Genomic DNA, 16,173 nt, shown 5'->3' with positions numbered 1-16,173 from the left:
TGACAGTATTAAACGTGCTCTAAGCGATGTTGGGTAACGTCACTTTTGTTGATGTTCAAACAAAACAGAGAGCTAGCTCACTCCTCCCCACCCCTCCCTCCCGTGCAATTGAAACTCTCCTAAACGCGCACCTAGACGGTGATTGGCTGGAACAGTTTGTTATGTTTTAATGGTCCAGAAGGGTATTCCAAGTACGTGGTTTAGTGACAAACCTGGGTAAGTTAACTCAGTGTAAGGGGTAAACCTCCTAATAGAAGAGCTGTATGGCTTCATTCCCCTAACAAAACAATACCATAGGGCTCTTGTTGTAGGAGGTTTACCAGTTAACTTACCCAGGTTTGTCACTAAACCATGTACTTGGAATACCCCCCAGGTTGTACCAAGTTGTTTTTGCTGCCATTTTTGGATCCTGGGCTGTCCACAGAGGCCGTGTCTTTTACAGTGTATTGGGGGCACAGGCAGCTAGCGGATGGTGAGGTGATGTTTGCTGTATGTGCTAAAAAATGTTTTAACTTAGAAACCGTGTAACATCGTTTAGAGCACCTTTAACCGTGTAACATTGTGTGTTTCTACATTACAAGGGCACACGTACAGTACCTACAATTGTCTGTGTCTACCTTATAAAAGTAAATCCACTCTATTTGTGACTACTTCCTATCTGCCCGTGTCCACTTCCTGTTCTCTCTCCTCCTCAGACATTCTACAGCCAAGTCTCCTCGCCGCTGCTCCGGCGGATCACCATCCAGTTCCCCGAGGGTTCCGTGTCGGACATCACACAGAGCCACTTCGACAAGTTCTTCAGCGGCTCAGAGATAGTGGTGGCAGGCAAGCTGCAGTCAACCGGGTTCCCCACTCTCCACAGCTTCACCACCGCCTCCGCTGTGAGTAACACTGACCCCTCTGGGGTCAAAGGTCTAAGGTCAAAAGAGGAAGAACAATAGGTCAGGGAGGAAAAGAGATGCAGGCCAAATATCTATCAGAATAAAGTGATGAGCTTCAATGTACATTTATTGTGTTCCTCTGCCATCTCTGGGGTCAAAGGTCGGTTACACTTTACTTGACAGTATTGACATAAGCGTGACATGACATTGTCATGAATGTGTCATAAACAAGTCATAAACATTTATGACATAACGCTTCTGTCATGAAGTGTCATTTGGTTTTTGTCATAACAAGTTAGGGTTAGGGTTAGGGTTAGAGGTTAGGATCAGGGTTAAGGTTAGGGTTCATGTGTTCATGACAGTGTCATGACACTCTTATGTCGATACTGTCAAGTAAAGTGTTACCCAAAGGTCAAAGGAGAAAGGGCAATAGGTCGGTGGAAGTGAGAGGAAGGCCAAATATCTATCAGAAGTGATTCAGAGCTTCAGTGTACATATGTTGTATGTTTGTGGGCATTTTCCTGTGAAGAGAGAGAGGACCGTTGTAGTGTTACACAGGAAGTGATGGGGAGAGAGAACCCGGGTCCTTATGGGCACTCAGACAACACTGTGGTCCAGATTCAGCCACCTGCATCACAGCTCCCCTTCAATGTATATTTAATGGAATAGTTTTACAAATAAATCACTTGAGGCAATATATATTTACTTCAATATCAAATGCTTAAGCCAATGAGACTTCTACTGGATCTATATGGATGGATTTATATGGATTATGCATGGATGTATGTGGGGTGTGTGTGTGTGTATGTGTGTGTGTGTGTGTGTGGGTATTTGTGTGTTTGTTTGTTTGTTTGTGTGTGTGTGTGTGTGTATTTCAGGCTACAATGGACATGACCCTGCAAACGGACACAGACATTTCGGAGCTGGACGCTATTCTCAACCAGCAGCAGCACTCTGTGACAGGCTTTGCTAGGCAGATGTGGGCCTACATCACCATCAACCAGCTCCTGGCTGAGAGGTTAGAGAGAGAGAGAGAGAGAGAGAGAGAGAGAGTGTGTGTGTGTGTGTGTGTGTGAATCCCAGTGTCTGATGTGATGCAGTGTCCAATCTCAGCGTCTGGCATGGTGCACCATACAATCCCAGTGTTTGATGCCAGTTTCTAATGCAGCCCAATGTCTGATGCTAGTGTCTAATATGGTGTAGTGTCTGTTGTTAGTGTCTGATATGGTGCACTGTATAATCCCAGTGTCTGATATGGTGCACTGTATAATCCCAGTGTCTGATATGGTGCACTGTAAAATCTGAGTGTCTGATGCTAGTGTGTGATATGGTGCAGTATGTAATCTATGCTGTGTTTCTGGGTGCAGTATGTAATCTCAGATGATGGTGCAGTATATAATCTGCTGTGTTGCTGGGTGCACTGTATAATCTGAGCATCAGATTATGGTGCAGTGTGTAATCTGTGCTGTATTGCTGTGTTGCTGGGTGCAGTATGTAATCTGTGCTGTGTTGTAGTATGTAATCTCAGATTATGGTGCAGTATGTAATCTCTACTGTGTTGTAGTATGTAATCTCAGATTATGGTGCAGGTGCAGTATGTAATATCTGATGTGTTGTAGTATGTAATCTTAGATTATGGTGCAGTATGTAATCTCTACTGTGTTGTAGTATGTAATCTCAGATTGTGGTGGAGTGTGTAATCTGTGCTGTTTTGCTGGGCGCAGGGCCCTGGCCCCCACCGCAGCAAAGAAGCGCAAAATCACGCAGCGCATCCTGGGCCTGGCCGTAGAGCACCAGTTCGTTACGCCACTCACTGCTCTGCTCATCGAGGGCGAGAACGAGAAGCTGCTTGCCGACTCACCCAAGGACCCCAAACACGGCTGCTGCTCAGGTGCCTGACTGAAATAACATTGAAACACGGCTAGCTTTCTCTCTTTCTTTGTCACACACAAATGTAGCTGTATTTCAGATATCAGTATTCTTCTACCTCTGAAAAGTAGTCCATTCTTGCTCATAATCTTATTCTTTGTATTGTATTACAAAGTATCGTATTGCCACCACTTGTTTAAATAGTTTTTGCGTGCAGAACTGAAAATCTCATCTCAACTCATTCCCATTTGCTGCAGTCTACTTACTGCTTTGCTTGCCCATTTCAAAAAGTAGACAATCAAAGAACAAAACTTTTCAAATGTTGATAAATGCTAAATTAGGAAACTCCTGCAGTTTAACTCAATCAGGATCAGGAGACCTTTGTCAGGTTATTTTCAAGTTTTACCTAACAAAGGTCTGCAGACTGAAATGTTCACAATAAAATCATTGTTGTGCAAGTGAAACAAACAGTGCACTGAAGTTTCCTAACTTAAAAAAGGAGAGAAACTTACAATGTCTTACAGTTGCTATATGTCTTCTTTGGCTCATTTTTAATGTGGAAAAAGTAATTAGTATAAGTGTTATATTTGATGCTTAACACAAGGAGGTGGACTGAAGTGTCAAGCTTACATATCTCCCATTAAATATCTCTACTGAGCATGTGCAGAACTCCACCTGACCTGACTTTCTGCCACCCCCCCCCCCCCCCCCCCCCCCCACCACACAAACACACACACACACACACACACACACACACACACACACACAGGTGTGGGGTTTCAGGGTCTGCGTCCACCTCCTGTGCAGCAGCAGGTCTATTCCATTCCCAACTGGGTCCGGCCGACCCCGATGTCCACCCCCAGCCCTGCCACGGGACACATCACAGTAGGTGAGAGGTCAGAGGTCAAAGATCAAAGGTCAAAAGAGCACCCCCCCTTCTCTTTTTGTATAATATTAGCATAAAATATTTAATGTTAATTGTAATAATATAGAATAATTATTCTGTATATGATAATGATTATATTATATGATAATGTAAAATTATATATTATAGTAGAGAAGAAAGTTTGCTATTACGCCCATAGACTATACAGTCTATGATTACGCCAGTCTTTCACACATGGATGTTGACTCCCTCTAGTGGACAATGACCCTCACTTCATCATCCACTTGCCCAAGCGCGACATGGACGTGTGTTTCAACATTGACTCCGAGCCTGGCGACATCCTCAACCTGGTGTCCGACCCAGGGGCAGGTAAACACTCCTGTCCTAATCCTTACAGTACAAACGCTTCCAGTCACAGTCCAGGTGCAAATTATAACCAGATTTGTCCAGGTTAATAATCCTATATGCACAATATGGTAATGACCTTTTGCTTTCAGAGAAGTGAGCTTTATTATATTTTACCTGGCCACCAAGGAAGAAAATAAGTATAGTCAACTCAGTAGAATATTGTATAGTTGCTTTAAATATTTTAAATATCAAATACTATCCTACTTTTGTTAGTAATGTTTGAATACCAAGGTCTTCAAACCTTCCCTATCTCTCTCTTTCTCTCCTCTCTCTCTCTTCCTCCCTCTCTCTCTCTGTGGATCAGGTGTGGTGATCAACGGCATGTTGATCGGTTCTAAGACGCTGCAGAACAACAAGCTGAAGACGTACTTCGGCGCCATCGGCGTGTTCTACAGGCCCGAGGGCGTGCGGGTCACCGTGAGAACCGACCGCATCGATGTTGTGGAGGGGAAGGACAACAACTCATTCTCCTGGGGAAGCACTGTGGACATCACCATCAACGGGTGTGTGTGTGTGTGTGTGTGTGCATGTGTGTATGTGCAATGGAGAGAGGGAGTGTGGATGTATATGTGTGTGTCTGTGTGTGCACTGGAGAGAGAGGGAGGAAATGTGTATGTGTGTGTGTGTGTGTATGTGTGTGTGTGTGTGTGTGTGTGTGTGTGTGTGTGTGTGTCTGTGGTGTGTGTGTGTGTGTGTATAGTCTTGTTTATACAGTGTGTATTGTTGTGGGAGTGAAAGTGTGTATGTGTGTGTGCACGTAAATATGAGTATAGGCTTAGATGTGTGTAAGTGTGTTTGGAAAAGTTTATGTTTTCAGCCTTACGTTCTATCCACACCATCCTCATTTCGAATCTCAATGCAAATCTCTTGTTTATCTAAGGAGGTGTTGTCTGTTGTTTGGTGTAAGTGTTCTATTGTTTGTTGTCTGTCTTGTATGTCTACCGTTAGCTGTCTCGGGTACGCTGGCGATTACGCCGCTCCGTCCGGCATCTTTTGTCTTTTGTGTCAGTGTCTTATGTGTGGAGCGCTTTGGGTTGCACTCTGTGCATGTTAAATGTGCTATACATATAAACTGACTTGACTTGATTTGACTATCTGAAGTGAACATCACCCTATTGCTTCTCCAGGGTTAAAATCTCCATTGAAAAGGACTCTAAGGTCAGTGTGGTGGTCAATGGACGCATCACGGCGATGGTGCTCCTACACCGGGTGTGGAAGAAGCATCCGGTGAACGTGGACTTCCTGGGCTTCTACTCACCCAACGACAACCAGTATTCGGAGCAGGTCCATGGACTCATCGGTAAGTCGCCCAGAGCTCAGCCAGAACAGCCCAGAGCTCAGCCAGCCAGAACAGCCCAGAGCTCAGCCAGAACAGGCCCAGAGCTCAGCCAGAACAGCCCAGAGCTCAGCCAGAACAGCCCAGAGCTCAGCCAGAACAGTCCCAGAGCTCAGCCAGAACAGCCCAGAGCTCAGCCAGAACAGGCACAGCGCTCAGCCAGAACAGGCCCAGAGCTTAGCCAGAACAGGCCCAGAGCTGGCCCTACACCCTGTGATGAAAGATAACTTTTTTTGTTTTTAGGAATATATTTATTAAGTTTCATGTTTACAACAAGTAGGAATTACAAAAGTGTAATGCAATCCCTTAAGATCCATTTTTTTCTGAATTAATGAGATAAAAAAGGTACTTTTGTATGAAATAACATTATACTATGTATAAAAAAACCTTGTTAGATCTCATTTGACAAACTGTTAGTGAGTATACTATGTATAAAAAAAACCTTGTTAGATCTCATTTGACAAACTGTTAGTGAGTTTAGGGACTAGATAACCCTCGGCCCTTCTCCTAACCCCAAATGCTAAGAGTTGTTGGCTGTTTCATCCCCACTTCCAGACACTCCCTACTACTCATTGTAGATTTACAGTGTACTTGGTGTCACATTTGAATACTTCAGTAATGTTGACATTGTTGTTCAGGAATCTTGACAAAGCCTGACAGGCCGAAACGTTGAGATTAAAATAAAAGGATAAAGAGATAGAGTGTGCGGCGACCAAGTTTTCCTTAGTTTATTTTCCCTTGCCAGCACCTCTGAGGGTGTGCATTCTTTTCGTTACTTATACATTCCGACATGTGACAACTAATGTAACAGCACAAAAGACCGCACACCCACTAGCTCCCAAGCAAATATTTAATTCTGTGACATTTCGGGGCAATCCATCTCTATGTGTGCTGATTACAACCAAAGTCCTTTTAGGCAAGTCCCTCCACTTGGCGGCCATATTGCAACGTTTTTTTGGCACTTATCGGGCATCTATTTCGGCAGAAATGCGCTTGCGCAAGGCTTCACGACACCAATCTTGCTCCAGGGGTGAGAGCACAACACATGATTGGCACGATGTCTTCACAACACACCACATGATTGGCTCAATACATTCACATGTCGACGTTTTGCCGCGGAAGGCTGGGATATGTGTAGACAACTGCCATATTGGCGTTACAAACTAACCCCATGCATTTCTATGGAGGGTTTTTTGAGTGCTGTGTCTCCTCGTTAGAAAGTCTCTGCTACAACTACCTTGTCCTGCAGAGGAAGACACTTTCACACGCTTCCCTCCCCGTGTGTTTAACTGTGTTTGTGTTCTTGTCTGGCTGCAGGTCAGTTTGCCAATGAGCCCGAGGTGAAGGTTTCCAACATCCGTGATGGTCCTGACCCCAAGAAGAAGGAGGCCACCATGGATGTAAAGGGCAACAAGCTGGCTGTCACCAGGTACACACACACACACACACACACACACACACACACACACACACACACACATAGACACAGACACACACATAATTAATGTAATTATTTCTCGTCATTTCACTGTTGGCACCACTTCATATACAGTATGGGAAATGTAACATTAACCTGTGTGTTGCGTGTTTTTATTAACCTGTGTGTTGCGTGTTTTTATTAACCTGTGTGTTGCGTGTGTTTTATTAACCTGTGTGTTGCTGTGTGTGTTTTATTAACCTGTGTGTTGCGTGTGTTTTATTAACCTGTGTGTTGCGTGTGTAACCTGTGTGTTGCGTGTGTTTTTATTAACTTGTGTGTTGCATGTGTGTGTAACCTGTGTGTTGCGTGTGTTTTATTAACCTGTGTGTTGCATGTGTAACCTGTGTGTTGCATGTGTTTTATTAACCTGTGTGTTGCGTGTGTAACCTGTGTGTTGCGTGTGTTTTATTAACCTGTGTTGCATGTGTGTGTGTAACCTGTGTGTTGCGTGTGTAACCTGTGTGTTGCATGTGTGTGTGTAACCTGTGTGTTGCGTGTGTAACCTGTGTGTTGCATGTGTGTGTGTAACCTGTGTGTTGCGTGTGTTTTATTAACCTGTGTTGCATGTGTGTGTGTAACCTGTGTGTTGCGTGTGTAACCTGTGTGTTGCATGTGTGTGTGTAACCTGTGTGTTGGATGTGTAACCTGTGTGTTGCATGTGTGTGTGTAACCTGTGTGTTGCGTGTGTTTTATTAACCTGTGTGTTGCATGTGTTTTATTAACCTGTGTGGTGCGTGTGTTTTATTAACCTGTGTGTTGCATGTGTTTTATTAACCTGTGTGTTGCATGTGTTTTATTAGCCTGTGTTGCCTGTGTTTTATTAACCTGTGTGTTGCATGTGTTTTATTAGCCTGTGTTGCGTGTGTTTTAGTGTGTTGCGTGTGTTTTATTAACCTGTGTGTTGCGTGTGTTTTATTAACCAGTGTGTTGCGTGTGTGTAACCTGTGTGTTGCATGTGTTTTATTAACCAGTGTGTTGCGTGTGTTGCGTGTGTTTTATTAACCTGTGTGTTGCGTGTGTTTTATTAACCTGTGTGTTGCATGTGTCCTATAGGGGCTGGCAGAAGGACTACAGAGAGGATAAGAAGAGGGGCACAGACGTCTACTGCTGGTTCGTCCACAACAGTGGAAAGGGCTTCATTGACGGCCACTTCAGCAACTACATCGTCCCCTCACTGGACAGCTTCCTTCCTGAGCTCTGATTGGCTGAAGTGTGCGAATGAAGAAAGGTGATTGGGTGTTCATGTGGCAGGCCAATGTCATACGGTCAGGATCTGCGCAGGATTGTGGGACTTGGAGTTCAGAAAGTAAAAATCCACCACAGACTGACTTAATAAAATGCACACTGCTTTTAAAAAAAAGAAAAAAATCATGCTAATTAGAATGTTTTATGTGGTTGATATAGAACACCGGAACGTTTGCTTTCTGAACACCAATAAATTAACTTCATACCTTTCTGTACCATATTAGAGACATTCAATTCTCAAAATATATTTTCTATACCACAGTAAAACTTTTCCACTTTGCTACAAAGGTCTCTTCGTCTCCTAAAACGCAACCGGTCTTTGTTGTGCTGCTTCTCTCCTGTTAAATAATGTTATAAGCATGTCTCTAGATAACCACTTCCCAGATATGGCAGAAAACTTACACTGAATGGGTGCTATAGTATGTCCTGTTGGGTACATTACACTAATTAAATATATTAATGAAAATGTAAAATAAGAATGATATCTTCTATAGGATGGAGATACACAATAATGAACCATGCTAACATTAATTTGTAAACATCTGATGTGCCAGTGATGATGATGTACATGTGATAATGACAGTTAAGATAAAGTTAAAGATTAAAAAGGCATTTCCTTGTCTAGATGTTTAACATGACAACTGATTTTATTTGTGGATTCATCTTTTCCTTTATGAAATTACAGTATATAAAATAAAATGGAAGGGAAAAAAAAGACAATTTTGTTCAAGTTTTTGGGAGTTTTGGGACACACAAGAGTGTGTATGTGTGTGTGTGTGGGGGGGGGGGGGGGTGTATATGTACAAAGAGAGATAATCAGTGAAAGCAAAGAGCACAGATAGATGGATCCTCTGGTGTATCTGGCAACCAACCGACCAAATCTGGCAACCATGTGGCCCTGATCTGATCTGATACGGATCTAGATCTGGCAACCATGTGGCCCTGATCTGATCTGATCTAATACGGATCTAGATCTGGCAACCATGTGGCCCTGATCTGATCTGATCTGATCTGATACGGATTTAGATCTGGCTACCATGTGGCCCTGATCTGATCTGATCCAGATCTGGCAACCACGTGGCCCTGATCTGATCTGATCTGGCAACCATCCGAGCCAGGCCCAGCCTGAACATGGGCCTCATCAGGTAAAGGGGGTTGTTATGTACAGGAACGAGGACAGACAGGTGCAGACTCCAGTACTAATAAGTCATGAGCATATCAATGCCGGTTCTGAACCAGATCTGATGGATCCAATTGGGTTTGGACCAATCAGTAGCAGATCTGATGGATCAGACCAGGTCAGGGCAAATCAGTAGCAGATTTGATGGATCAGACCACGTCAGAGCCAATCAGTAGCAGATCTGATGGACTAGACCAGGTCAGGGCCAATCAGTAGCAGATTTGATGGATCAGACCACGTCAGAGCCAATCAGTAGCAGATTTAATGGATCAGACCAGGTCAGAGCCAAACAGTAGCAGATCTGATGGATCAGACCAGGTCAGAGCCAATCAGTGCTAGTTCTGATGGCCACAAACCAAGCTGGTCAGGTCTGGACCAGTGTTGGACTTGACTGCTGTATGAAGTTGCCCAGTGTGTGTGTGTGGGGGGGGGGGTGACTCTGACACAGTAGAGCACCTCACGCACGCACACACACACACACCAGAGGCTGATGGGACAGATGCTAGGCCATCTTGGAGAAGTCCTCATATGGAATGCCCTCCACTCTCTTCCCCTTCATATGACCCTGGTGGAAACACACACACACACACACACACACACACACACACACACACACACACACACACGTAAACATAGCATGGATACAGGAGTTTAAGTACAGCCTAATCTGATTTTTGTTGCTAGCAGGGCTCAACGTTAACTTTTTAAAAGTGGTTGCCAGCTTGGCAACCAGACATGAGAAAAATCTGGTTGCCACTTGTAACAATTTGGTAGCCAAGGGCAACCATTAGTGTCGAGCCCCGGTTGCTTGTCTCAAAATCACCCCTATGGTCGAGAGAGTCAGTAGCCCCTTTTACACCGAGATCACGCATAATTTGCGGGAAGAGGAGATGTCTTTTCGCCGCATCGTGTGTCTAAAAACAAAGTGAACATTTGGCGGCCGGCTGGTCTGCTCACATGATCCGGCATTTTGGGGAGCCGCAGAAGGCAGGACCAGCTAGCAAATCAAAACGTGACATGCATCAGGGGACGTGTAGAGTGATCGTCGTAGGCCTTATTATGCATGGGCCCTCAGATGCAGCAGGGGCGGGAATTTTGGCAGTGTAAAAGGGGCTAGTGTCCATCAAATGAACCAAGTACAACCGGGGCCCTGGTTACTCGGCTCAAAATCACCCCTATGGTTGAGAGAGTCAGTGTCAGTCCACCTCTTACTCACCAGACTGATATCATGAACTGCGTATGCATGACACGCCAGTGGCCACTATCGTATTATCTAACGCATAATAGCATCTGGCCGTGTTTATCAACGCCTTATTACACGGCTCTTCACAAGGCAAGTAGAACGCTCCATTGGCTTGAATGGGATTTCCCAAAGTTCTACGGTAAAATATTTTCATGTAATTACCGCTGCAAACATATAATTACCGCTGTCAATGGCAACGGGTTTTGTGCTTCTGATACGTCTTTCATATCACTACGCAAGGACTGGAACTTCATTCAAAAGTGAAAGCAGACGGTTGATCAGCTGTGTTCTAAAGAATGTTTGATTCAAGTTCAGTGTGTGTTGTTGCCAACTATTTGTTTCTCAGCAGGGTCCGGTTCGCCCTGTCGGGACTTATTTTCCCAATAATGACCGACGTTCTATACATTATCCCTTACATAGCCATAACCCTAGAGGGCGCCATATACTTGGCGTTGATATACATGCGGAAGTGAGACGATAAGTGGCGTGTACATTTACGCGGCGTTGACATACACGCAGATAGCACAAAATACGTGCAGATAACACGCCAGTTGGCTATTGTATTGTATTGTAAAGTGCCGTGTATATTTACGCAAAACAATGATACCAAGTTGCACTCACCGAGTCCAGCTGGAGTGTAGCAGAGAACTTCTTCTCATCGATCCCTTCCAAAATCGCCTCAGTGCCCCTGTGTTGTCCATTCACGATCACAACCCGCTTCCCTGCGGAACAATTCAGCAGCAGAACCGTCAGGACAAACTGTCTTAGAACCGATCAGACAAAAATTTGTTCTTATCATTCCCCTTTTCAGAGAAGTTTAGCTGAAGCCTAGCAATGGAGGTTCAAATGTCCAGCCCATTAGAGAGGGACTGAGGACGGAGTAAGGGAGGAACAGGAAGTCTTTAACAGCTTATCTGTTCTGGAACCAGAACCGAAGTAGAAATGGAATGAGGCTGCCATGGCAACGCCTTACCTGGCGCTGGGATGACCGTCTCCACATGGGTTTGGTCCAGTTTGAGTTTATCACCAGAGTCGACCAGCTTCACAATGGCGGTGTATTTATCCTGGACCTCCTAATTCAATTATAAAAACATACACAAATTGTGCCTTTGTGCTAAAATAGAACATTATTTGTGTGTGTGTGTGTGTGTGTGTGTTACCTTGATCACTGCTTTCTTTTTGTAGTACTTCTCTCCTAGTCTCTTGGTGACGATCTTCACCACAATGTCCGTGTGAAGCCAGTAGTCTAATTTCACTGTTGCCTTCTTCTTCTTCTGCTCCTCCATCTAAAAGCAGCACACACACACACACACACACACACACACACACACACACACACACACACACACGCATGTGGACGCGCACACGCACACACATTTAAACTCTTTACTTGGATTAGAAGATAAGCATAATCATGGCATAATCCAAATTTGACAAAAAGGTGTACAACAGCAGCCAATATCCCAGTCCATTATGCACATTAGGGGTAAAGGTAACACCTACGCCTCCATATGTAGAGGCTACCAATTACTGCTGATACATTTCAGGGTCAACTTCAGAGGTGTTATTAAGCACATTATGAAGAGTAGTTTTAGCTGCATATTAAACATCTTTTTCTGTGTTTTCAGCGGCAGTTACGATGGGCGAGATGTTTTTAGTGTTTGCTGTGGGCCAGCGTCGGGCCGCCATTACCCCCCCCCCCCCCCCCCCCCCCACACACACACACACACACACACACACACACACACAGACTTTGGACTGGAGGTCCGGAGTGATGCTGAGTTCTAAGAACACAGGGCAGGGTTCCAAGTCAAATGTAAAATTCCATGACTTTTCCCTGACAAAAAAAAAATTATTCCATGACTTACTATACTATTTAATAACGTATAGCATTCAAGAATATTTTACTTTTTAGAGTGAGAGATGAATAAATGGGCATTAAATAAACAAAGTTGGCATAAGGAAGCGTGGAAATATTTGTATTAATGAATTTTGGCAAGTAAATTTTAAACTGCTACAACAAAATTCCATGATATTTGATGACTTTGTCCCTGATCAAATTCCCTGACTTTCCATGTCTGGAATAGACTTTCCAAAATTTCATGATATTCCAGAAATTCCATGACCAGTGGGAACCCTGACAGGGCAGTAGATGAGAGGAACGGTACCTCTATGATCTCATCCAGAGCAGACTTCTTCTTCTTGTCTCTGCCCTCGGAGCCGTGAGACGACGGGTCTTTCCTCTTGGCCGAGGAGGCTGCCCGGAGGGCATTGGCCGCCAGCGAAGGACTGCGATGGACACAAGGAGATGTGAGAGGCCAGGGGAGAAAGAAAGAAGGAAAGAAAGAAAGAAAGGAAGGAAGGAAGGAAGGAAGGAAGGAAGAAAGAAACAAAAAAGAAAGAGACGGTGGAGAAGGCCAGAGGAGAAAGAAAGAAAGAAAGAAAGAACGAAAGAAAGAACGAAAGAAAGAAAAAAAGAAAGGTGGAGGAGGCCAAGGGCACAAGATGTGATGGGTAGACAATGATAGAGAGAGAAAAAGATGACATGAATGACTATGATGGGGAGGGCCAGTTAGACAGAGAGAGCCAGGGGAAGTACAAGAGAGACACACAGAGTGTGTGTGTGTGTGTGTGTGTGTGTGTGTGTGTGTGTGTGTGTGTGTGTGTGTGTGTGCTGCATACAGATGGAGGAATACAAGTAGTTAACTCATCTTCATTACAGTGAACACAGACACTCTAGCAACAAAAAGCCTGCATGTAGAGATTTCTGTGAGTGTGTGTGTGTGTGTGTGTGTGTGTGTGTGTGTGTGTGTTGTGTCAGTCAGCTTATGCCTTACCCTTTAGATGGACCTGCAGATGGACCAGCCGATGGACCGGCAGCACAGGCCCCTTTACTGAGGTTGAAAGCCACTGAAAAACAAAATGGATAGTACCTTAAAGGTTCAATAGTGAGTCCAAGCTGCTTCCAGTCTGTGTGTGTCTGTGTGTGTGTGTTGAAACCTCACTTATGACTGTGTAGTGCGACTACTGAAGTGTGTGCTCATGGATGTTGTGGTGTGTGTGTGTGTGTGTGTGTGTGTGTATTTTCCAGTGAGTATGCGGTGTTTTGTGACTGTAAAGTTTACCTTTCTCCTCCTCACTCTCCCTAACCAGTTCAGTGAACACTGGCTCCTCCTGCACATGAGAGACAGAGAGCGTATCAATGACACACTTTAACACACCCACACACACACACCCACACACATACCCACACACACACCCACGTTGTGTGCAAGAAAATGTGTACCTCTACTGATGAAAATTTTGCAATTTTCTTTGGTTTAAATCAAATGATCCAATCAAATGATCTAATGTTAGTGTGGATACACAGACAATGACATGTGCGTAGTGTGCACACAGATACACACTCACACTCACACACACACACACACACACAGACACTGACTGACCTCTGGCTCCTTGCCCTCGCGTCCCCGGCGGACTTGCTCCTCTATGAACTTGGCGCTGCGCTCCTCGTCGTCCAGGTCCTGCTTCTTCTTCTTCTCCTGCTCCTCCTGCCGGCGGATCGTCTCCGGGTCACGGTCCACGTACTGGATGTACCAGCCCTTAGGGGTCTCGTCCACCTTACAGTAGCCTGAGGAACACACACATGCACACGCACACGCACACACACTATAATGCACTGTTTGTATACATTTTTGAAAAATGTATTCAGTTAACCTTAAGAACACACACATATACACATGTGTGGTGTGTGATACAATTATGATGCAAGTGTGAGAGAGAGAGTGTGTATGTGTGTGTGTGTATGTGTGATCTATGTATAAAGAAATGTGTAATGTGTATGAGGAAACGTGTGTGTGTACGAGTGAATGTAATTTGTGAGTGTGTGTATGAAGAAAGAGTGAGAAGAGAAGAGGAGAGAAGAGAAGAGAAGGGAAGAGAAAAGAAGAGAAGAGAACAGAGGATGATCGTACAGTACCTTCCCTCCCCAGCCATTTGGTGAAGTCGGTAAGTGTTTCCCACTGTGTTGAGTTCATGTGGACGTGATCCTTGTGGCTGATGTACTCGTTGTAAATTATGTTGTTGTGGACTCGCTTGGTACCTGTCAGAGGATAAAGACAAGGCCAAAACTAAACCTCAGCACAAGCAAACAGGCAAGATTGACTTTCTAAAACAAAAGCCAACTGAGGCGCCTTTGGTCAAAAGAGATGTATTAACACAGCATAGATCAGGGTTCCCACTCTGTATATCTGTATTAATGTATTTTGGCAAGTACATTTTAAACTACTATAACAATATTCCCTGATATTCCATTACTTTGCTTCCAAAATTGATCAAATCCCCTGACTTTCCATGTCTGGAATAGACTTTCTAAAATTCCATGATATTCCAGAAATTCCATGATCCGTGGGAACCCTGATAGACAAACAAAAAAACAGTTGGCCGAGTTGTTACCGAATGCAGAGTAATGGGAAACTCTCACTTACCAAATCGCCGACGAAGAAGCTCCAAAAAGTCAGTCCTGAACTCACTACAAAACAGAGCAGACAGTTGAGTACCAGCTTGGCTTTGGCCAAAAGTGTCTGCCAAATACCATAGCCATAACCATAACCATTGCAAAAGGCCATCAGTTGGATAGGAGCAATGGATCTAACTGGAATTTAGGTGCCATAGAACAGAGAACAGTTTTTTGTCAGTTTCCAGAATTCCTAAGAATCCCTAGGTTCTACACCCAGTCACAACTTTGAGTGATGATGATTAGGTTTGGTATATTCATGATGAAGGCAAAACATTTTTACTACTCTCTAAAATCTTCATTTCATTATTCACTGCCATGTCGCTACTGTGCTGAATCGTGAATCATGATGCATTACATTGCATGGGAGTTGTCAGCTTACTCTGAGAAGAGGTCCATGAACTGGTTTGGGTCTTCGGAAGCCAGCAGCAATTGTCTCTGGTGAGACTCGGACATACAGTGGCATTTGAAGCCATTCTGCAAACAGAAGATAATAGATTTTTTAATGAAAAAAAGCTTAAACGCACAGCACAGCTGCACTTCTGACAGGATGAGGAAAAAAAAAAACAGTGCCACATGTTATGCATCTTACTGCTTGATCTGGATTATTACACGTAATTCACTACATTTGGCGACATTTTCAGGTTTCAAAGCAATGATTACGGGTTAACCTTATATGCAGCAACAGACAGACTAGTCAATTACTCAGTCGGATAGCTAACGTAGATAACAAACTAATCTCTGGCTAAGAAGGTGACTGGACTATGTTCCAGCGAGTAAATAACGTTACTAAAAATGTAACTTTACTTCACTTCATTTAACGTTAGGTTACAAACTTGGTTAATAAGAAAATTAACTTTAATTTCAATCACCTCGTCTCGACACTGTTTCTGACACATTTGGCAATACCATCGCAACTTTTGAAGACCCTTGGATTTTATCCTGTTGGCGATTGCTTTAGGACTAAGGAAATCAGCTTTCCCCATCCCTTATATGAAGCGTTTCACGAGTAACTTAGAATTATAAACACTTTCTTTAAATGAAATGAGCTATTTAGCACGTTTGCCTTTTCCCTCTGTTGTGTTGGTTGCCTTTCGGCGTATGTATAATACGTCATAGATTTCTG

General features: G+C 44.0%; 2 protein-coding genes across 2 annotated transcripts in view; one reads left to right on the top strand and one right to left on the bottom strand.

Moving 5' to 3' along the window:
- itih2 (inter-alpha-trypsin inhibitor heavy chain 2) overlaps positions 1-8,211 on the top strand; it is a 16,626-nt gene extending 8,415 nt beyond the window's left edge. Inside the window, exons 12-20 of the mRNA XM_042078706.1 lie at positions 696-881; positions 1,760-1,899; positions 2,606-2,772; positions 3,520-3,639; positions 3,892-4,005; positions 4,349-4,547; positions 5,172-5,344; positions 6,698-6,809; positions 7,914-8,211. Of these exons, the coding sequence (XP_041934640.1) occupies positions 696-881; positions 1,760-1,899; positions 2,606-2,772; positions 3,520-3,639; positions 3,892-4,005; positions 4,349-4,547; positions 5,172-5,344; positions 6,698-6,809; positions 7,914-8,061 (1,359 nt within the window). The 3' untranslated portion in view covers positions 8,062-8,211. The remainder of the gene's footprint in view (positions 1-695; positions 882-1,759; positions 1,900-2,605; positions 2,773-3,519; positions 3,640-3,891; positions 4,006-4,348; positions 4,548-5,171; positions 5,345-6,697; positions 6,810-7,913) is intronic.
- Positions 8,212-8,733: 522 nt separating this feature from the next.
- On the bottom strand, positions 8,734-16,160 carry kin (Kin17 DNA and RNA binding protein). Its single transcript, XM_042078714.1, has 12 exons — positions 15,920-16,160; positions 15,430-15,524; positions 15,019-15,062; positions 14,511-14,633; positions 13,978-14,162; positions 13,654-13,702; positions 13,366-13,438; positions 12,697-12,817; positions 11,689-11,814; positions 11,502-11,601; positions 11,150-11,250; positions 8,734-9,850 (listed from the first exon to the last, which is right to left on the bottom strand). The coding sequence occupies exons 1-12, from the start codon at positions 16,031-16,033 to the stop codon at positions 9,788-9,790; spliced, it is 1,194 nt and encodes a 397-aa protein (XP_041934648.1). The 5' UTR covers positions 16,034-16,160; the 3' UTR covers positions 8,734-9,787.
- Between the last annotated feature and the right edge of the window lie 13 nt (positions 16,161-16,173).

The sequence above is a fragment of the Alosa sapidissima genome, chromosome 22 (assembly GCF_018492685.1).
Source record: "Alosa sapidissima isolate fAloSap1 chromosome 22, fAloSap1.pri, whole genome shotgun sequence".
Lineage (NCBI taxonomy): Eukaryota > Metazoa > Chordata > Actinopteri > Clupeiformes > Clupeidae > Alosa > Alosa sapidissima.
The sequence above is the reverse complement of the archived record's forward strand: the minus strand, read 5'-3'. Positions and strand labels throughout refer to the sequence as shown.

Excerpts from the sequence above, each read along its gene's own strand:
- kin (XM_042078714.1), bottom strand. The coding sequence starts at position 16,033 with ATGGGGAAAGCTGATTTCCTTAGTCCTAAAGCAATCGCCAACAGGATA. Across the intron at positions 15,525-15,919 it reads AGAAACAGTGTCGAGACGAG|AATGGCTTCAAATGCCACTG; the intron begins GTGATTGAAATT and ends TTCTGTTTGCAG. Across the intron at positions 14,163-14,510 it reads CAAATGGCTGGGGAGGGAAG|GCTACTGTAAGGTGGACGAG; the intron begins GTACTGTACGAT and ends TGTGTTCCTCAG.